General features: G+C 41.7%; 1 protein-coding gene across 1 annotated transcript in view; it reads right to left on the minus strand.

Moving 5' to 3' along the window:
• Positions 1-22,884, minus strand: part of PDE11A (phosphodiesterase 11A) — an 815,296-nt gene that overhangs the window by 111,725 nt on the left and 680,687 nt on the right. Inside the window, exon 13 of the mRNA XM_029605882.1 lies at positions 17,594-17,703. Within this exon, the coding sequence (XP_029461742.1) occupies positions 17,594-17,703 (110 nt within the window). The remainder of the gene's footprint in view (positions 1-17,593; positions 17,704-22,884) is intronic.

Genomic DNA, 22,884 nt, shown 5'->3' on the forward strand with positions numbered 1-22,884 from the left:
GCGCAGTACCTGTTCAGACCGTACTGTTCAGACCGTAAGAAACTTCTGCATGCCTTCCAACTAGAGAGGATGGTGTGCTGGTGAGTACAGCTGAAGTTTGGACTTCACTATCCATATGATGGACTACGTGGAGCTAAACCACCAGGAGTGACTGAGAGAAGAAATTGATCAGCGGATAAGCCAAAATTCTACCAATCCCGGCTTCAGAAGAGCATACCCCTACTGCCAAAGGAGTTGGCCATATGTACTGGGCTGCAACATCAGAAAGTATGTGGCCATTTATCATCATGTGCTGGGGAATACAGTGTATGCTGCCTTGCAGGGTGGCTGTAAACAAACTTCACCCTGACCACTATGAGTTCTACCCTTTTCCCCTTTCTGGCCAGACATAATAAAGTAAAATCCAGGTTTCCTGGTATTCTATTGCAAAGTCAATGTGCTATATGAAAGGAGGGGAAACGTTCCTAATGTTTTCTATGTTTGGATTGTTGGGAAGCATGTTGACAGCAGCAACTGATTATTTCCTCTTTGTGAGGAGGACTTTATGTATGGACTGTGCTCTTCCAGACTTGTAAATTATCTTCAATCAACCAGATGATCTGGCTGGTCAAGGGGCCTTAAAGGTAAGAAGACCTTCGCCTCCATCCCTGGTTGGGAAGAGGCTGTCTAGCTTAATTTTCAGTTGCCATTCTATGGATATTCTTTAGTAAATAAGGAAATTCTATGAGTTTTTATGCATTTGGAGAAAATTTTGGTGCTTGAAATTCTGTTTGACAATGCCATTATTGACTTATTGTTTTCCAAGTTTCTATAAAATGATAAAATCTTTCTATAAAAATTTGCAAAATCGTTTGAAAAACAACAATATCCTTGGTTTCATTTGTAACCTTGCCATTTAAATAATCCATATCCTTTGTAGGTTGGGTGCAGCACCCTATCCAGTGTGTTAACTTTTTGTTGCAGGATAATACCACATAGGAAGGTGACCATCTGGAAATAGAAGAACTAACTAACCTTTCTCTCCCCAGGTTCTGGCAGAGAGACCTCCAGTATCTGGTCAAAGCAGTGTAAGCAGAGGCTAAGAGAGTATCAGTCCTCTTCCCAGCAGACCAAGTTGGGGAATTAATCTCCCATTTGAGGTAGAGTTGCAGTGCACGTGTTGATAATTATATTTAAATGATGATGAGAGCATTCTGTTCACAACTGGGTGGTGGCAGCATCCAATGCAGCCAGCTATGGCAGGGCTGTCACCTGTCATTTCACTATGTTCCTTCTCAGCCAATCTGTTATAGATCTACCTATACCTCCCTCCATTGTGTATAACAAATCCCCTATAAAAAAGCTACAGAACTTCCAAACCTAAGTGGTAATGAAGAGGTGCTTCAGATGTAAACATCTGGCTGAGTACTGAGGCACGGTTTTTTGTTTAATCCATTGTTCCAAGGTTCTATCGAGTGGTCTGAATCAACCATGCACCTTTTCTTATTAATGCTGTAATGTGGAAACTTTAGCTTTTAGACATAATCAATTGACAATGTTTCTTTGTTTAATCCTTAACTGAGAAAATCCTCTATGTAATGCAAGAATGGGCTGAGAAAAGCAAAGGGTAGTAAAGGGAAATGCTCAGTGTTTAGCTCAATATTATGTTCAGTGAGGTATGACAGTTTATGAACCTGGGACCCTAGGTTTTACAGCTTTATATTTTTAATCTTTTACTAGCCTTCTCTAGTTGGTTCCATACAACTGGTATACTTCTGATGGCAAATATTCTATTTTTTTCAAAAAATCATCTAAAACCACCATGTTAGCATAAATATCCGAGAAACGTATGCCTGAATCTTGGCACAGTATGTCAAGCTAGGTTCCAAAATGTGATTTAAGACCTAGTATTTACAGAGGCCAACAAAGGCACCATTTTCAAGGCATTACTGTGAGGAAGCTTGATATGCCACTAAAATCCTGGCATCATTGTCCCCTGTCAACAGTGCTTGGGTGAGTGTGGAAACTGGAAGAGAAGATGAGTGTAATAATACCAATCCTATGTCTTTGGTATGCTTACTGTGTGAAAAAGACTGACTGACAAAGCATATAAATGGTTTAAAATTCCAGGCTAAAACTCAAAACGGGGAATGGAGGAGAGTGGGGAGACCCGAGAAAAGTAATTATGAAACAGAGAATTGTTGTGAGGGGGAGGGGAATGGGATTGGACTGCCACAGTTAGATTAATGTGCACTAGTATTTCACTTCTGGGACCCAACCTAAAGTGACAAGATGGGTTTTCATTCTCTCAAAATGAGTATAAGAGATTATGCTGGAAATGAATAGAAGGACTTTCCCAAGTGTATATACTGCAAAGCTGCACCATGCTGATATTTAATCATTAGGGACAGCTGTAATAGAGAGGGAGAGGACTTGGAAATACCATCCTTAGAGAAAATGAGACTGAGGTGTATTAACAGAGTAATTTCAAGGAAATCTGATGGTCAAGAATCTCTCGTATAAATTGTAAAAATATAATATGCTTCAACTTCCTTGCACATCAGTAGCAACAGCATTAAAAAGTCTAAAAAAGCCTTTGCATTGGGGTTGGTATGAAGGGGAAGAAAAGTAAGGGGAGGATTCAGAGTAACTTTCTCTGGTGTCCTCTCCTAGAACACTTGAACTCATTCATGGTCCAGACTCCTGGTTTGACATCGGGTATCTCCATTGGCAGTGCCGGAGAGGCGATGACCTGCCTGGAAGTCTGGGGTGCCTCTCACATTGGATATACCCCCCAATGCTTGGAGCGGCTCTGACTGTGGCTGAAGCGGAGAGAACCTGTTGTAGCAGCAAAGCTGCAAGGGGGCGTGCAATTCATCAGTTCTGCAGAGGAAGAAAAGTGGGCCTCAGGGATCCAGGCCTCAGATGCTGTAGGTGAACAGGGGAGAAGTGCAGGAGTGCGCGTGGGTGCTATGGGAGTGGAAAGCAACCAAAGTTTGGGTGACCATCTTGGCTAGGGGGAATTTGCCAATTAAAGTGGCCTGGATTTTGAAAAGGCCTTTTGCTGTGACACTGATCTCTCTTTGGTCAGCACTGGAAACGCTCAACAGCTCCGTTGTGGAATGATAAGTGAACTTAAGTTCATTTTCTAGCTAGACTGGGAATCAACTCCAAGCGTATGAAGCGACCAGAAAAGGAACAAAAGGGAAAGTGGAGGAGCTGGAACAGCGAGATTGTGATACACAATCCTTTATATGGCCTTGGCCCAGGAAATGTAATGATACATCAAAAGTTAGAAAACACAGGGAACTTGAGAACTTTTGAATTTTTCCAAGATCACTCTGGAGACCCACCTTGATACTCTTAAAAAGGTACTTTTCTGATAGTCTCAAAATTTCCAGAGGCACCCTTTCACCCATCAGCAAAGTTTACTTTTTGCCATCTAAGCCACCTAAGTTTAAAGGTGAAGTTGGAGAACAATGGGAACATCAACTGACAGCTTGGAGTTAACTGCAACACTGGAACAGCTTGCTGATAATGAGACAACTAGATCAAATGTTTTGGTATATATTGTTTTTGAGCAGGATAAAGCGCTGATTTCTGTTCTGTGTTTTCATACTAAAAAACCCCCTCTAGTTTCTGGGCCAGAAGATTTGAGTATACTGGATCTATGTAAAGTAACACAAGACAAAAGCAAAAATAAAATTTTCTCTCTGCATAGTTAAGCCTTATCTATCAGTGCATAAATTTTTATTTTTCTGTTTTACCCCCCCCCCCCCACCTTCTGGGTGCTGCGGCTAACTGGGGGGCATCCTCAGTATCAGGGTTTAGTCCCAACTCAGTCTTGCTTGCAAATGTTTGTGAAGTAAGAAAATATACGGCATTTATTTTTTTAGCTCCGTCTATTACAGTATTTTTTTTTCTATTATTATTAACTCAGAGTTGCTTTTGGGTTCTCCCAATAAAAATACGGAGTTGGTCCACGAGTCAGGAGAGCAAAATATCTGGAATTTTTTGGATACAAGGTGTAGTACTATCGTGCCAAGTGTATTTTACCTTTTACCATTTCCTTGATTCCCCTGCCTCTTGGTTGTTTTCTTTGCCCCCTCCCGTTTCCTATTAGTGATCTAAAATTAGTAAACATATGGATATGTGGGGACCTCTGTTTTATATATATACTGTTTGTGTATATATATATTTATATCAGTGGTTCTCAACCTTTTTTCTGTCGGGACACACCTGACAGATGGTTCTCACATGCGTGACACACTGAACACATGATCGTCACAGGGCTAAATGTAAACATATACTCTGTATCTACAGGGTCCACCCTGAACCCCAACAATGGCTACAGAACAGAACTAGGAAATTCCCTGTTCAATTTACCATACAAAAAAGATATTTCTGGTGTCATCTCAGTAACAGCATAAGAACATAAGAAATTGCCATGCTGGGTCAGACCAAGGGTCCATCAAGCCCAGCATCCTGTCCCCAACAGAGGCCAAAACCAGGCCACAAGAACCTGGCAACCACCCAAACACCAAGAAGAACCCATGCCACTGATGAAATCAATAGCAGTGGCTATTCCCTAAGTACAATTGATTAATAGCCATTAATGGACTTCTCCTCCAAGAACTTATCCAAACCTTTTTTGAACCCAGCTACACTAACTGCACTAACCACATCCTCTGGCAACAAATTCCAGAGCTTTATTGTGCGTTGAGTGAAAAAGAATTTTCTCTGATTAGTCTTAAATGTGCTACTTGCTAACTTCATGGAATGCCCCCTAGTCCTTCTATTATTCGAAAGTGTAAATAACCGAGTCACATCTACTCATTCAAGACCTCTCATGATCTTAAAGTCCTCTATCATATCCCCCCTCAGCTGTCTCTTCTCCAAGCTGAACAGCCCTAACCTCTTCAGCCTTTCCTCATAGGGGAGCTGTTCCATCCCCTTTATCATTTTGGTTGCCCTTCTCTGTACCTTCTCCATCGCAACTATATCTTTTTTGAGATGCGGCGACCAGAATTGTACACAGCAACATAAACACTCTCTCCTACCAGGTGCAATAGCCCTCCTTATGAAAAAACAGTAATTTACCACCAATGCATGTTCCATTGAGAAAACACAACAAATAAAATTGATACAAATGCCTACATGCTAGTAAAATACTTCACCTTGGTCACACACATAGAATCGACCTTCACCAGGTACAAAAGACTACAAATTACAAATATGGAAACAGAAACTGGAATGGAAACCCAAAAAAGCCACTCTGCATTCTGTGCAAAACAGAAATATAGTACCTATCAGACTTCCAGGATCTGCAATAATGTACACAAACTAATGCGCACAAAGTTACACCTGCATTATGGAACTCAAACAGTAACAACCCTACCTATGAAAAGGCAGAACTGCAAAAATTACACCCTAACCACCAATACACCTCCTATTAGGAAAACAGAACAAGCCAAGCTGCTATAGATCTCTACCAAGAAACAAGCTTGCAGAACACTCTTAGCTAGATCACACACGCAGACCAGACAGACCCTCACCAATTACAGAATAACGTGACCATAAAGCTAATGTTTTTGTTTTTAAGTTGTTGCCCTGCATACAGAGTTTGCCTTCTTGCTGTTTCCAGTTCAATTTTGGTCTCCACATTTCTATTTATAGATTCCTCGAGAAATATAAAATAATTCTAAAACTAGAATATAATAAATGTTTCAAAACAACTGATAAATAGAATAACATCAATCATTAAAAATTTTCAAAATTATTAGAAATTCTCCAAACACCAATAAAATATTTTTAACAGCAGACACATCACATAATACCCAATAATTAAAATGGTAGTCAATCAAGAAAGATAAACTTAAAAAGCCACCTTTACTTACCCTCTTCTCCAGTAACTCTCCTACTCCTTTCCCTTGTAGGCCAATAGCACATACCAGAAGCAGCAAGGGCTGCTGAAGCTCTGTCCTCACGTTTTTCTTCCTTAGGGTCCATGACTAGTCTATTTCAAATACACACGCACACACACACACACGCACGCACGCACGCACACACACACACACACAGTCACATCAGTCACCTCCCTGACCAATCTCTTTCTCTCACCCACACCAGTCACCTCCCTATCCAATCTTTCTCTCACACAGACATCACCTCCTTGACCAATCTGTCTCACACACACATCACCTTCCTGACCAATCTATTTCTCTCACACGCACACACGTCACCTCCCTGACCAGTCTCTTTCTCTCACACACATATACCAGTCATCTCCCTGACCAATATCTTTCTCTACCTCAAACACACACACCAGTCACCTCCCTGACTAATGTCTTTCTCTCACATACACACACCAGTCACATTCCTGACCAATGTCTCTTTCTCTCTCTCTCTTACACACACACACGTCACCTCCCTGAACAATCTCTCTTTCTCTCTCACACCAGTCACGTCCCTGACCAATCTCTTTCTCTTATACATATCAGTGACTTTCCTGAGCAGTATCTTGCTCTCACACATTTTCTCTCTTTCTTACACACACCCACACATTCTCTCATACACTTACACACATGCTGGCTCACTCTCTGTCTCACTCACTCACCCCCACCCACAGCACACACAGCAGCGACAGCACAAGGTAGCCGCTATTAAAATCAGAGTACTGACAGGCTATAAACTGCAGCAGGAATGACCTCCCTACCCCGCAGTGGTAAAAAGGCAGCACTTGTGCTACTATCACGGCAAAGAGCAGTCAGCCTACAATGTAATTGCTTTTTGTTCTCCCCACCCCAGCCTTTTATTTTTTTTGCAGTTTGATTAATATTATTTTTATGTTTTCTTGCTGGTGTTGTGCTGGCGAGAGAAGGGGAGGTCAGAGCCAGGCCAAGCGGGTGGGCAGCGGCACCAAACTCCTGTAGCCCCTGGCAAAGTGGCCAGCCAGCATCAATCTTCAGCTTCGGGTCCGGGCAGCTGATGGATGGCTTTCCCAACAGCCGGGCGGCAGGAAATTCCGGTGGCCACATTCTCAGCTGACTGCTCTGAGCCGCGATGATCGCAGCACAGGCAAACTGCTGAGCGTAGCAGGGCTGGGGAGAGCCTTGGGATGCAATTTCTGCAGTAGCAGCATGCATGCATGGCCTTTTCTTCTTCTCGTGTGCCCGGTAAACATCACTTCCTCTTCCGGGCCCACAGGGGCGGGAAGAAGAAAAGGTCATGTTGCTGTTGCTGGCTTCCATAAACACTGCTGCCGTTCCCCTCGGGGCTTGAATGTGCTGATAGCCTGGGCAGGAACTGCAGCAGTGTTCATCTCACTGAGGTGAAAGGGGGGGGGGGGAAGATTTATATTACATTTGTTTTTTGTTTCTTTATGTACACTTTTTTTTTCTATAATTGAAGTTTGATATTCTAAAAATGAATTATACAAATAAAATTTTTAAAAAAGTTAAAAAGATTTTCCCCATAGCCATAAAACTGAAGGAACTCTTCTGACCTCAGTTGCAGAGATTGGTGATTTCTGAATTTTTTTTCATGCCACTGCCCTACCATGCAGCAATTATTGCATGACATTGAGTGAAACAAACTGTTAGGCCAGATACCTCAAAAGACAGTCTCCAATTTGGACAAAAAAACCCCTAACAAGTTTAATTCCTTACACAGAAACAATTTTATAATCAGAGATGCTGACAAGAGTACTCAAAATTGGTAAAGGAAAAGCAAAGTTGAAATTATTCCATGATTATCAATACGAAAACACATGCAACATACAATTCCCATATATCCTTAACAGCCACATTACTTAGTTCCATGTTGGAGAGCGGTTGCCCTGGTACAGCCGGGCTGCTTTCTCCAGGGAGCTTAATTATTGTAGGCATGCGCTGACTGTCAGGGAGCACAAGCATGCTGTTCAGTCACTTTGAACATGTTTACGCGGCACTGTTTAGAACCTGAGCACATGCCGCTCTTTTCTTTCCTTGAAGCGCGACAGGACTTCTGAGCAACATTTTAGTAAATTAAAAAAATATATATCCCCCGCCCCATTGTCTTTTAGCGAATTTTATATTTATGAGAAATTGTAATCTTTCCTTTCTTGCTATATTAATGTAATGTAGAAATTGTGAACCGTAGAGATGGACTTTGTCTAATCAACGGTATATAAAAACTGTTTAAAATAAATAAATAAATACATAAATTGAAAGCCTAAGCACGTGAGTGGTGCAGAATTTCCATGCCGTTCTCTCAATACGATGCCGTGGAGGCAGTGGTCACTGTTTCGGGGAGGGAGAAAGCCCTAGTCGTTGTACCATGGGGGAGGTGGGGGGGCTGTCCATGATTGCAGGGGTCCAACAGGAGCAGCAGTGCTGAAGAAGTCTCCAGCTGAGGACTGTCACAGTAATGAGTGAACAGAGACAACTGGAAGGGGAATATAAAATAGGGGAACCCCCCCCCCACACACACACAAGTAATGGTGAATAAAGGCTCATCGCACCATAGCTCAAAAGTCGCTGATTCCAATTAAGCTGAAAGCCCGGGGGCAGGAGGAAACTGCCAGGCCAAAATTATAAAGACAACACACCGTGTGATGTGTGTGAAGAGTAATCGATGGTTATCTCAATCCATATTGTAATGTGGCATAAACAACACTGGGGCAATAGTGTTTCCTTTGACCAGTATGTTTACTACTCTTTATCTGATGGTCAATTAATATGATTTGTGAGGGATCTTCAAAAACACACATTTAGCCAGTCCTGTTAGAGTGGTCAATGAGGCCATTCAAGATTAGGGGCAGACTGTTGCTTATAGTTGCCTGCTTTTTTACTCTTAAAATTTCCTGGTGGTGCTGGGTCTCATGGAAAGCAATTTAAAACTGGCACCCTGTTTGCAGGCTCATGAGCTTGCAAGTAAAATTTCAAATGGAAACTCCCTTTTTCTCTTTAAAAATTCAGGGCCTACCTACCAGCTCCTTTCCCAGTCCTCTTCACCTCTCTCTCCCTTTTACATTCCCTTTGGCTAACCCCTCACCCCAGTCCTCTCGCAGTACAGTCAGACAACAGGGAGTAGGTCTAAGGCACAGCTCTACAGTTCAGGGGTAGATTCTGTGGCAAAAAATATGAAAATTCTGACAAACATTTCTGTGTTTTATATGAGATTATAAAACTTACTTATGTTTGTATAACTTTCTCTTTATTGGGTGAGGAAAAGCAATCTGAAGTATCAGTACAGGGAGAAGATCTCAGAGATGGGGAGAGCAGAACCAGAGATGGAAGTTGGTGAAGATCAGGAATCCGGCGGGCAAGAAGAAAAGGAGGGAGAGGCCAGGATTTTGGGAGAAGGGAGAGATATGAAGGATCAAAGTTTCCTGGATCTGGGAGACAGAATCCAAGATGAAAGGAAAGAGGATGTGGATTGCAGTGGGGGGTGAGGGGAGGCAGGTGCCCCTACTATGTGCTGATCCTGCTCTCCCTTGCATCCTCTCTCTAACCTCCCAATTAATCTGTCATAGAGACAGACACACACACATGCCCCCCCCCCAGATGATTCCCCCCCCCAGTCTCTCCTAACCTCCCTAAATGGATCCCCTTTGCTCTGTCTGCTCCAGGCTCACGACTCCCCTCCTGTTCCCTGCACACTACCTGAGGGAAAAGAGGCTGGATCAGGAAGCTAGAAGGCAGCGAATCTTCAGACAGCCTGCTGCCACCCAGATGTTTGCCACCAAAGGCACAGGCCTAGTGTGTCTATTGACAAATCCTAGCCTGACTTCTTCCCCTCCCAGTTCCTCGCCTCCTCTCCCAGCCAGAATTCCTTCCTTTAGTTTCCCTCCCAGATCCTCACACCAGTATCCTCTCTCCCAGCCAGTATGCCCTTTTACAACCATTCTTCCCATGACCTCAACCAGTATTCTCTCTCCTCTTTCCCATCTCCCAGTGTTTCTCTCACCCCCTCAATCCTCCTCTCAGCCCTGCTTTACCTTTCTCAGTCCCTCTATCAGCAGTCCTCCCTAACTCCACTACACATCAGGGCGGACCAAAGACAGGAGTCGGTCTGTCCCGTCCTGCTGCTGATCGCTGGTCCCCCTGCAGCCCATTGGTCAGACATTCCACAGTCATAGGTTGCAGGGGGAGGCGGGAGCAGTGGCAGGGCGACAGAAGTACTTTTGTCCTACCCTTACCTATGGCCATGTAGACAGGAGCTTTCAGTTCTTGATCCACAGGAATGTAGGAGACCTGGGATGCTTAAGCACCCACAGAGCTGGCACCTATGAGCATAGATAACATTTCTCCTCCCCTTTGTGGGGAAAAAGTAACAGACAATTTTACCCAGGTTACTGCTTAGTTAGCTTAGTAAAATCACTTGAAAATTATCTTGCCCATGTATTTGCACCCATAGTTTAAGAAACACTGATACAGCACATTCTGCTAGACTTCTACAATTTCTAGGTTAATTACCTACTTTTAAGAACTATGCTACAAGGAAAAACCTGTACAAATCTAATTTGGCTATAATTTAGAAAGACTAATAATTGAGGCAATTTGATAGTTTGATATCAGTGAAGCACACAGGGTTGCAGAAGACTCTGGTTCTGATATAGTTCTTTGAGTTTCCCTGTTCTGCTGCCTGTGGATGTTAGCATGGTATTGCACTATATATATTTTTTTTTCCTGTTATGCTGCAAATATTGATTTCTGCTTATGTACTGATCCTTCTTGAATTTCTAAAGAAGAGAGATAGCATTTACATGTAGTTAAACGTTTATCAGTGGCAATGGCCTTAGTTGCTTACTAAAATAAAGCAATGAAAATGGGCAATGTGAAAACTAGACAAGATAAGAATATGCTTCAATATGTCCCAAACAATAGTGATGTTTTCTAGATAGCAGTGAGGAAGATATCACCATAGAGAAGAAGTCTATGAATTGAATAACAATATGGGAAATACATGTTCATGACCGATTAAAGATTAGGGTGATATGAATGTTCAAGAAGATATAACTGATTCAAAGAGCAATAGGCAGATGAGTTGCCAATTACATTCAACTAATGTATTTAATTCTAAATACAACTGCATTAGATTTCATCTGTAACCTCTAGATAAAGACATCAAACATGCAGTCTTCATATTGTATGCTGTAATTAAGTCTATATATGATAAATGATACTTGTATTCTAAATTGCTGGCACCAATAAACAGTATTCTAATTCCTAGCTGTACATGAACAAAACAGGACATAAGTAGCTACTACAAAAAAGTACATTCAACACATGTTCACATAGATGAAATGGTTTATCTCTAGCAGGGGGATGTAATATATATGCCTATATTGGGTGTCCCTAATTAACTATGAAATAGCAAAGATGAATTTGTTCTTGGGGTTCTGACTTCAGAGAACTGACACTGAAGTTAAACTATTATGAAGTGAGATACAATTAGCAATGTCCCGTAAGAATTCATTTGGAGGACTCAGCGTCTATAATGAAGAATTAATTTTTGAAGAAAATATGATAATTATCAGCACTCATAGACAGATACAGTTTGTAATTTGAAACCATCTTCATTTAAAAGTGATAACAGAGAAGAGGCTATTAAATTGAGTCATAACCAAAGAAAAGGATAGTGAAATACTTTGAAACCAGCAGGTTACAAGGTTTGAGACAGAGCATGATTTTACCAGAAGAAGATCAAGCCATACAAATCCAATCAATTTCTTTGACTGGGTAACCACAGAATTAGATTGGGATGAGAAACGGATGAGGTATATTTGGATTTCAGCAGGGCTTTTGACAGTGTTCAATAGTGGGGTGACAAAAACGGAGCAACCCAGGGTCAAATCTAAGCTGGTAAACTGGGATAAGTTGAGCAACAGGCAACAGAAGTTAGTGATAAATGGTCGTTATCGATGTAGGTTTCGATGGCAGTCCTGGGAAGATGTTAGGGAAGGTTTGTCTTTTTGCAGATGATACATAAATTAGCAACAGAGTAGATATTCCAGGTGGACTAGAAAGAATGAGAAGTGATTTAAGAAAACTGGAAAAGTAAGTATTAGACAATTAAGATTTAGTGCAAAAAGGTGTAGAGTCATGCACATTCAGCACAGAAATTCATGAATGTAATACTGGTTTGTACCAATCAGGAACGAGAGGTTGGAGTGATCATATTTGATGATTTCAAGATAGTAAAACAGTGTAACAAAGCAGTTGCAAGAGCCAGAGGGATGCTAAGGTGTACAGGGAAAGGTATTATACTAAAAAAAGAGAAGTGATGATAACTGTACAGGTCACTGATGAGACCTCATTTGGACTACTGTGTGCAATTCTGGAAGTCATTGTTGCGGTTCTGGCCGCAAACACCGCGGCCAGGCCCTTACCTCCGGGCTCCCAGACCTGCTCCCACTTCCAGAGGCCTGATTTGCGGCCTGGTTGGCGGCGTCCCCGCTGGGGCTGCCCCGCTGCGAGCCCTCCCATAGACGCCCGGCTCCAAGGCGCGTGCATGCACCACTTGGGCGCTTTTCTAGGCCATTTCCCGCCAGTGGTGACTCCGCCCAACTCCTGATGTCAGACACCGCGGCCTTGATAAGCCGGCCGTGGCCATCCAGTCTTTGCCTCGCAACGGGTTAGCCTCCCGGTTTCCTGTTGCGCTGTGCCCCGGAGTGACTCGCTTTGCTTCATCACTCCGTTCCTGCTACAGTACCTGCCTGGTTCCTGCCTGCTACAGTACCTGCTTGGTTCTGCCTGCTTGCTACAGTACCTGCTTGGTCCCTGCTTGCTTGCTACAGTACCTGCTGGTTCCTGCCTGCCTGCTACAGTACCTGCTTGGTTCCTGCCTGCCTGCTACAGTACCTGGTTGGTTCCAGCCTGCCTGCTACTGTTCCTGCCTGGTTCCAGTACCTGAATCCTGCTACTGTTCCTGCCTGGTTCCAGTACTCGAATCCTGCTACAGTTCCTGCCTGGTTCCAGTACCCGAATCCTACTATGGTTCCTGCCTGGTTCCAGTACCCGTATCCTGCTACAGTCCCTGCCTGGTTCCAGTACCCGAATCCTGCTATTTTTCCTGCCTGGTTCCAGTACCCGAATCCTGCTACAGTTCCTGCCTGGTTCCAGTACCCGAGTCTTGCTACAGTTCCTGCCTGCTTCCAGGACCCAAACCCAGTTACAGTATTGCTACTGTCCTAGTCTGGTTCCAGTTCCCAGTCCTGATCCACAACCCGCCTAAGTCCCAGCGGCCGGGCCCCTACGGGCTCCTCCCGGGGGGGCTTCGGCTTCCAAGGGTGAAGCCACCTAAGTCCCAGTGGTTGGGCTCCTTCGGGCTCCTCCCGGGGGAGCACCAGCTTCCAGGGTGAAGAGCATCTACGTCCCGCCTGAACATCTGCCTCCTGGCCTGCTATTCATTAGAGACATTGTCCATCTCTTCCTAGTCTCCAGCAGGTCGGCCCAAGGGTCCACTAAACAGAGACTCCCATAATATGAGGCAGTTCTGAGAAGGGCTACCAATACTTTGCAAAGCCTGGCTCATAAGCCTTCGGAGATGACTTAAGGACCTAAATATGCATAACTTAAAAGATAGTAGGGCAAGACATTCAGTTATTTTTATGGTATAAATAGTGCACAGAAGACAAGCATTTTCTATTGGAAATGAAGTTATAGAGCAAGAGATCATGATATGAAGTTTCAAGGAGGCAGATTTAGGAAAAACATAAGGAAATATTTCTTCTCAGATTTGGTAGCGGCCAATATAGTAATCCAAGAAAGCATAAGATAAAAGGGTTTAAAAGTGTGGGTAAAGTTTGAGATGGAGTAGGTAGGCTCTGCAGTGCTTCATCAGAAATGGGCAGATCAGATGAACTTTATGATCTTTATCTGCCATCATTTTCTCTGTTTCAATTTTTTTTCAGAATCCCTCTTTTTTTGTACTTTCTATGAGGTAAATTTTGTGTTGAGAAAATATTCTGTAGACCTCTTTGTTGCTTGTCACCTGAAACCTTTCTAATAACTAGGCTGAGTATCTGAAGAAGCATAGGCTGGTGGAGATATTCTTAAAAGTTCTACTGTGTGAGGGGGGTATAAGCAAATCTATAGAGAATGCGAAGACAGCAGTATTTAGTTTAGATCATGTGAAGTAACTGCAATGGAAGCTTCCTAAGAATGGCTTGACTGAACTGTTTCACTGTTAGAAAGCAGCAACACTTGTGCCCATATTTGAAAAGACTGCTCTAATATCTAGTGATCTGTATAATATGCATAGCTTTCAGTGGTGTCTGTCTGTCTGTTGGGGACTGGTTGCTGCGATTCTGGCTTCCAGAGGGTACTGTTTGCAGTAAACTGCACCTTCTTGCAAAGAGTGCATGCTAGCACACTTTGCAAAGCTGTGGGACCAGAAGGAGTCAGAGGAATGGCCTGAAACACAGAGCATGTAAGAGAACTTGATGGGCAGGAGGGGAAAATAAGCAACAGGGATTATCACGGAGTAAACTTGCTTCGGCTGGGCCGATAGGGGAAGGAGTGATGGGAGTCCTTGGGTCAGGTCGATGGGCAGAGAATGAGAGTGCTGAGTTATGGAAGGTGGAGCATGATAGGGTCAAGCTGGGAAGAAATATTCTCCAGTGAATACAGACTGGGTGATGGCTAATATAGAATATAGTTGCTTTAACCCAGTTTACAGGGTTTCCAAGGTTGCATAGCTCAGATGTTTCTGGTTCTCACACCCAAAGCATCTTACTACCTCATGCTTTCTTGCAGAATTTCTAGGAAATTGGGCCCAGCAGAAAATTGGCCTAATCACCATACCTAATAGGGGAGAAATGCTCAAATTCTAGAGGAGTTGCAGACAAGAGAGGGCTCACTAATGCACTAAGACATGGGTCCTGTACTCACTGAAACCAGCTTTACTGTGGATAATCCATGGAGATGAAAAATGATATATGTGCACATAAGTACTATCACATATCTGCACCGAGCTCTGACAGTGCAAAACAGACATTTACTCATCTCCATCTCTCTGGAGTCACACTGGAAAGTCCCATCATAAATTAAGCAATTTCCATGCAAATGTAAAGCCTCTTAGCATTTCAAAACATTATAAATTTTAAACATATGGAATTATCTCATACTGAAGATCATAAAACTCTAAAATGTCACAGCAAAAAGTGTTATGAAGGCCTTTGTGAGCGGAGAACAATTTACATCCCACAAATTATGGCTTATATTTTTTCATTTATGCCATAAGGAACACAAGAAAACATCAAATAAATTACTCTGTTTACTTATTTATATTTAAATCACAAATGCTGTTTACCAAACTGTAACTGGGAGAAGAAAACTATAGGTACGCCCATAACATGAGCCACACAATGGCTGGGCTAATGTTTTGCTAGCATCAAAAATGACGATGTGACATACTGTTCCAGTTTATACCAACTCATGTTGAGCCTCAATTGTTTGTCTTTCTTTTATTTTGTTTTAATTGCGCAATTATACAGTATGCTTGCTAAAACTCATCTGGAAATATTTTATTTAAAACCTTTTTAACCATGTATTTTATAAAGCGATCGGTAAAGATGAACATGTAGACCTTCTAGGTCTTGAAAGTCAAATATGAATTGTTGAGTCATGGAAGATGGAGATCAATGGAAGCGCGTGTGTGTGTGCCCACTGGAAGAAGCAAGCTTCTGCACGGGAGACAAGTTTCACTCTACTCTCTTCCTATTTGTTAGCAGCTGGCCTGCAGTTGTAGCTCTCTCCTCTCCCAAGGATTCATGCCTGCTGCAGTATGTGGAAAGGAGCAGCACGTCCACTGGTGAGGTTTCTTTCATAAGCTCCAGTTCAAACCAGGACATTACAATGGCCAAAATGTTTACAGTGGTGCAAATAGCATTGGGTTTATTTGTGTCATAAAACTCTGAAAAATGAGGTCCAAAATGTATTTTAAAAAATCTAATAGGAATCCCATTACTCCATTCCAAAAATGTTTTTAAAAATGTTTATTAAAAAATCTAAACATAGTATTAAATCTGGCTTTTGCAAAAATTAATCTGAATCAGGTTGTTTCATGCATAAATATCTAAAATATTCAAAAATGGGTCCAACATCTGCTAAAGAAAACAGTCTGTGTTTGGCACTGGAAAATGCTTTTCTCAGTAGTTCATTTGTTGACTGGTGATTAAGCATAACAGCATGTACTAGTACATTAAACTGCAAATCTGGACAGCCCACTTCATGTTTCCTATTCACTACTTACAGCAAATGCATTAAAGGATTTTTTCTATTTTGTCTTTATAAGAAAAATGTTTAGTGTATCTGGTTCCTATTGTATGACCTTATGCAAACCATTTAACTTCCCTGTGCTCAAATGTATACTGTGAACTCCCTGTGGAACAAACACTAACTCTGTTAAATATCTAGGAGAGTACTGTGAGCAGTGGTGATTGATCCATGTTTCTACCACAGTAGTACAGAGATCAGTTAAGGACATGGGAGGGAGACAGGGTAAGAACCAGTTTTGGTTTAAATATGGAAATGTATATGTTCATCTACTCAAAGTGGTACAGAACCAGAGAAGACAGCTAGGCAAACTGGATGGGCCAACTGGTCTTTATCTGCTTTCTTTTACTAAAAAGAGTAAATCTAAATACCAATATTGCACTAGTTGAATTGATTCTGATTGCTTTGGATTGCAGTTTTTCATTCTCCTAAAATTAAAGTCACATTTATAATCTCAGTTTTAAATTTGTTAAAGGGGATCAGAGTTATGAATATGGAATATGCAAATTTCATAGCTGTCAGGATGTCACTTTATTATGATCACATTAATTTCTATTTCATGTCTGCCACCCAGAATCCTGTTCTCTGCTGGGCACCTAATATGTCAGTTACGCAAAACGCATATAATGAAAAGAAACTGCACATGTGATCAATGGCTTTGGCATATGCGTCTCCTTTGTGGCCAGATGGTCTGAAATACAGATTTTACTATTTAAAAATAAAAAGTTAAAAAATGTGTTTTAAAAGATTATCTGGACCACCCGAATAGTCCAACAACAGTTTGTGTGCGTGGAGGGGGGGAAGGGGGGGGGGGGGGGTCTGGACCCTGTACCTCGGAGCAGTGGGTGATGAGTGCACCAGAGAGGCAGTATTCACAGCCCCTGAAAGGGACAGCAGTTCCATTTACTGCTGCACAGCGACATCTACCAAATGACTCCAGAGGCTGGAAAAGGTATGGTTATGTGCATTTATTTTTATGCCCACAAATTTTTGTTTTAGTAGCTAAATCAGATTTTTTTTTAAACACTTCTAAGGGTCACTTGGCAGGTTGGTGCAAGTCCACCAAGCAGTTACTGTAAATGAGGAATTACTGTTTGGGGCTTTTTTTTACTATGGCACATTAGAGGCTAGTTCGGCAGGAATACCCCATTTTCATAGCATGAGGCAAAAGGGCAATTCAGACACTACCAAAGCAAAGGGGGTTGTAAGGAGGGTAGTGACTCATTAGGGGTAAGCAGAGAAGAAGCTGGCCTTGGCTCTAAGAGCATATGAATTCACGCTTCTTTACTTTCTGCCACTTTTTCACTCCAAACTGAAAAGGAAACAAAGCAATAACATTAGAAGAGACTTACTTGGCCTGGAAGGCATTGTTGGTTCCTCTGTGGTCGAGGTCGTGACATAGGCATCCAACAATTAGAGCCAAAATTTCTGTATCACTCAGAATCTCCTGAAACCCTGCCGTCTGATGAGAAAAAGCAAAATATCACAGGTGACTCTCTGAGGCAGCAAGGGCAGAGAACGAGAACACATCTGAGAAACAATCAGCTCGGTTTCCACACTCGTGATTTGAGGGAAGGAAAAGTGATTAATATATATATATATGTATGTATGTTCCACATCATGTTAAGTAGAGGGTGGATCAGGTTTAGTCTTCCTGTTGTGTTACATTTCTTCATTGTTACATTTCTTCATTGTATATCCCATTCCTGGACACACAAACTGCTGTGAGGCAAAGCTATGAGTAACAATTATGAAATATACAAAATCGGCTCAGATCTCCTTATAAGGCTACTTTTTTTTTTAATAAAAATTATCAGCACCATAGTGCTAATATATTTCTTATGTGCTAATGTCTGAGTAATTAAAAGATGTGGGTTATTTTTCTAAAATATGAAAAAAACCCTCATGTTATTAGCTATGTGCCATGGTTTGCTTTTTTTTCAAGTCAGCAGGGATTATTGCCTTTAGTACACAGCTTAACCTTCGTACAGGATGCTAAAAAGCTACAGTCCTGTATTGGGGTAACTGATTAAAGCAAAAGAGAGAACACCTGGAGGACCCGAGACAGAATCCTTTCAGTGCCCTCATACAGTTCATAGCCAACCTGTGCTTTTCTGTACCTTCTATGCTATGGAGTAAGGCCTTATAGTATAATCCTTTTGGGATACTGTCAATGCTGCTTTTGGGTCTGCCATGCATTTCAAAATAATAAAAAATAAAATGTGCCTTGAAAAATTAGTCCCTCTCCCCTCTTGCCAGGCTTCTCCCCTCCTCTGTTCCTCATTCAGTACTGGAAGAACTGCTACCCTGTTATTGCAGGCTGGTTTATGCTGTTGTATATCTGAAGAAGGAGCCTGTATGGTTTCAAACGTTTATATATAACATATTTTATATATTTTTTTTTTATTATTTCTGCATTCAGTTGGCTCCCTTAACTGGGGCACCTTACAAGACCTACTTAGTGGTCTACCAAGATGAGCAGACTAACAAAAGTACATAAGCCACTGGAGAATGACAGAAACATTGGCAGGTTATTTGTACATAAGAACATGCCATACTGGGTCAGACCAAGGGTCCATCAAGCCCAGCATCCTGTTTCCAACAGTGGCCAATCCATAAGAACCTGGCAAGTACCCAAAAACTAAGTCTATTCCATGCTACTGTTGCTAGTAATAGCAGGGGCTATTTTCTAAGTCAACTTAACAGCAGGTAATGGACTTCTCCAAGAACTTATCCAATCCTTTTTTAAACACAGCTACACTAACTGCACTAACCACATCCTCTGGCAACAAATTCCAGAGTTTAATTGTGCATTGAGTGAAGAAGAACTTTCTCCGATTAGTTTTAAATGTGCCACATGCTAACTTCATGGAGTGCCCCCCTAGTCTTTCTATTATCCGAAAGAGTAAATAACCGATTCATATCTACCCATTCTAGACCTCTCATGATTTTAAACACCTCTATCATATCCCCCTTCAGCCGTCTCTTCTCCAAGCTGAAAAGTCCTAACCTCTTTAGTCTTTCCTCATAGGGGAGCTGTTCCATTCCTTTTATCATTTTGGTCGCCCTTCTCTGTACCTTCTCCATTGCAATTATATCTTTTTTGAGATGCGGCGACCAGAATTGTACACAGTATTCAAGGTGCGGTCTCACCATGGAGCGATACAGAGGCATTATGACATTTTCCGTTTTATTTACCATTCCCTTTCTAATAATTCCCAACACTCTGCTTTTTTGACTGCCGCAGCACACTAAACTGACGATTTCAATGTGTTATCCACTATGACGCCTATATCTCTCTCTTGAGTGGTATCTCCTAATATGGAACCTAACATTGTGTAACTATAACATGGGTTATTTTTCCCTATATGCATCACCTTGCACTTATCCACTACTCCAAAACCCAGGCCATCAATTGCAGTAAATTAGAACCACAGATACCACATGGATGCCTCTGGATGTGAGCCCAAGGTGCAACCCAGTCTCAGAAGGTCTTCCTGCAATTTATCACAATCTGCTTGATACAAACAATACAAACAATCTGCTTGATACAAACAATTTTGTATCACCTGCAAATTTGATTACCTCACTTGTCGTATTTCTTTCCAGATCATTTATAAATATATTGAAAAGTACGGGTCCCAATACAGACCCCTGAGGCACTCCACTGGCCACTCCCTTCCACTGAATGTATGTAAGCAGTCAGAATGATTCCTGGATGTTATTCCATAGATAGGGGCAAGGACAGAGAATGCACCGAACCTAGAACAGGCTCATTTTAACGCCTGGGACAAAGAAAAGTATACGACAACAGAAACTGCAGCAGCAGCAGGAAGAACAGAGACAGACATGTAAGAAGGAGCACCACTAAGAATACATTTAGAAGCTAGGACTAGAAATGTAAAGAGACAATGGAATTTAAGTGGGAATCAGTGAAATTCACAAAGAAGAGGTATAATAGGAGAGCTGCTTAATAGTTGGTAAAGGAGGTATGCAGCTGACTTTTGAAGAATTAGGTAAACCAACCAGTAATATTACAATAACCTAACCAGGCGATTACCCGAGCATGTTGTAGTGAGTAACAGGAATTAAGGGGGATGCAAATCAGACTGCGTTATACAATGGTAGCTCAGCAAAGAAACTTGAGAGATATGAAGAGAAAATGAAAGGACAGAGTCGAAGATGACACCCAAGTTTCTAGCAACATCAGAGTAATGGAGACGCATAGAGTCAAAGGAAACGAATCCAGCAGGAGGAGAGGGCATGCAAGGATTATCTAGAAAGAAAATCACCTCCCTTTTAGAAGCCTCCAGAGACAGGCAATGTGAGCATATCCAGAAAGAAACTGTGGAGAGGCAAGATGAGAGATAGGAGGAGGATGCATGGACGAAAAAGAAGGGGGGAAAAACAAAGATTTGGATATCCTCAGCAAAGCAGTGATATAAACACCCAGGCACGGAAATGAGATGGTCAAGGCCACGAAGACAGAGAAGAATAAGTGACACAGGATACAGGATAAAGCAGTGTTTCTCAAGCTGCTCATGGTTTTCAGGATGTGCAAGAGAGAGATCTGTCTGCAGTGCCTCCTCCATTGTATTCTGATCTATCTCATGTAGATTCATGGCGCACATCCTGAACTCCAGACTGGCAGAACTGGAGGGGGAGGGAGGGGCACAGGAAAGGGTAATGCCGTGACCAGCTTCGGAAACACCGGTATAAAAGGTTTTACCATCTACTAAGGGTCCAGTTTTCTCCAGGACTTACGTAGATACTAGAACTTAGGTGCTATGTGTCACCTTCTTATAGATTCAATTTTCCTCCTCTTGTGGTGGAAACTCAAGTGAAAGTGGTTATTTTGATAAAAGCCAGTCTCAAAAACATTTTTAGTATCAAAATGACATAACTGGCTTACGATTATTTAAGTCAGTGCATCATTTCCCTGCATTTACTTGTTTTTTTAATATTAGCTATAAATAGTATGAAATGAGTAAACAAACAAAAAACACTTTAGGAAAATGGCAAATAATAATGCCACAAGGCATATAATGCAAACAAAATACACATTTCATGGACACTTATAAGAAATGTGCAGATGCTGGGCAACAATGGATTATTTATCAAATTCAAGGTTATGTTAATACACCTTTGACTTCCCCTCATGAAATTAGTTGGGTTTTCTATGTTTAAAGCACCACTGTAGCAGAAGCCAGGCATGGTTCAAAGCATAAGGTGGCAAAACCACTATTTCAAAGCAGACTGTAGACAAGCAGGATAGAAGTAAACCACTCTCTTCCTCCTGCCGCCTCTTGGAAGAAAAAAGGGCTGTGTCGGTGTAGGGGTGGGGAAGCTGTATAGGGGGGCTGGGGGCCTGCATCAGGGGGGGGAGATGTTGAATCTGTCAGGTAACAGATCAATGAGTCCAGGGGTGATTGATAGGGTAGGACTGCTCCAAGGTACAACCTTTGCCACACAGATAACTAATAGTATGCCATTTTTGAAGATGTCATTAGATTTACCTTGATAGTGTGGCTACGGTACATTTAATGTACTTCTGCACATTCTGAGATAATGACAAATAAGGTTATCACAGTATTTGAAAATTTAAAATACATTGCCCCATTAAAAAATGACCACTGTGTTATTTTTAACACAGTCATGTCTGGGACATTTAAGGCCATGTTAGAGGACTTAATATATTCGTGTTTGCTAACGCATGCCTTAAGCCTATTGTAACATGTGTGTTTGTATTAATGCAGTTTGGGACATAGACTAGGGGTAGACAACTCCAGCCCTCGAGTGTGACCAACAAATCAGGTTTTCAGGATATCCACAATGAATATGCATGAGATATATTTGCATGTATTGCCTCCACAGTATGCAAATATATACAATACATGCATACTACTAAAACAAAATTTTACATTTTTCTACCATTCCCTCTTTGTCCTGTCATCCTCCAAGCCATCTACTCTTTGATAACTGCTCTATTCTGATTTCTACTAAAGCCCATTACCTTGGAGTACTGATTGACTCAGACTTATCCATGACTCATCACATCTCTGCCATTATTAAAAACTCCTTTTATAAACTCCGTCTCCTAAAAAACCTAACACCTCTATTATTTTAAAATGGTTTCCAGTCAGTTCTTCAATCATTGATCTTTTCAGGTTTCGACTACTGTAATGGCCTTCTTCTCAGTCTTCCTGCTTGCTCTCTCCACCCTTTACAATTAGTTCAAAATGCTGCTACCTGTATTCTCTCAGAACAAAAAAAAAAAAAAAGATTCTCCAGTTCTTTTCTCACTGCATTGGCTTCCTATCAGTTTTCATATACAATATAAAATCTTTTGCCTAATCCATAACTTAATCTATAACTCTATAGCTGTCTGGCAATGTACTCTTCTTCGACTTTACCAGTCCTCTCGACAACTACGATCCTCTAATAAAAGTTTACTTGAGGTACCAACAGTTCGACTGGCAAGACTGGATATCATTAGACGCTGAGCCTTTTCTGTTGCAGGCCCATCATTGTGGAACTCTCTTCCTGACCACCTCAGATCACTATCCACCCTTAAAGAGTTTAAGCAACAGTAAAAATCTATCTATTTACACTTGCTTTCAAATAATTCTTCCTTTACTCTTCT

Source organism: Rhinatrema bivittatum, chromosome 6 (assembly GCF_901001135.1).
Source record: "Rhinatrema bivittatum chromosome 6, aRhiBiv1.1, whole genome shotgun sequence".
NCBI classification, from domain to species: domain Eukaryota; kingdom Metazoa; phylum Chordata; class Amphibia; order Gymnophiona; family Rhinatrematidae; genus Rhinatrema; species Rhinatrema bivittatum.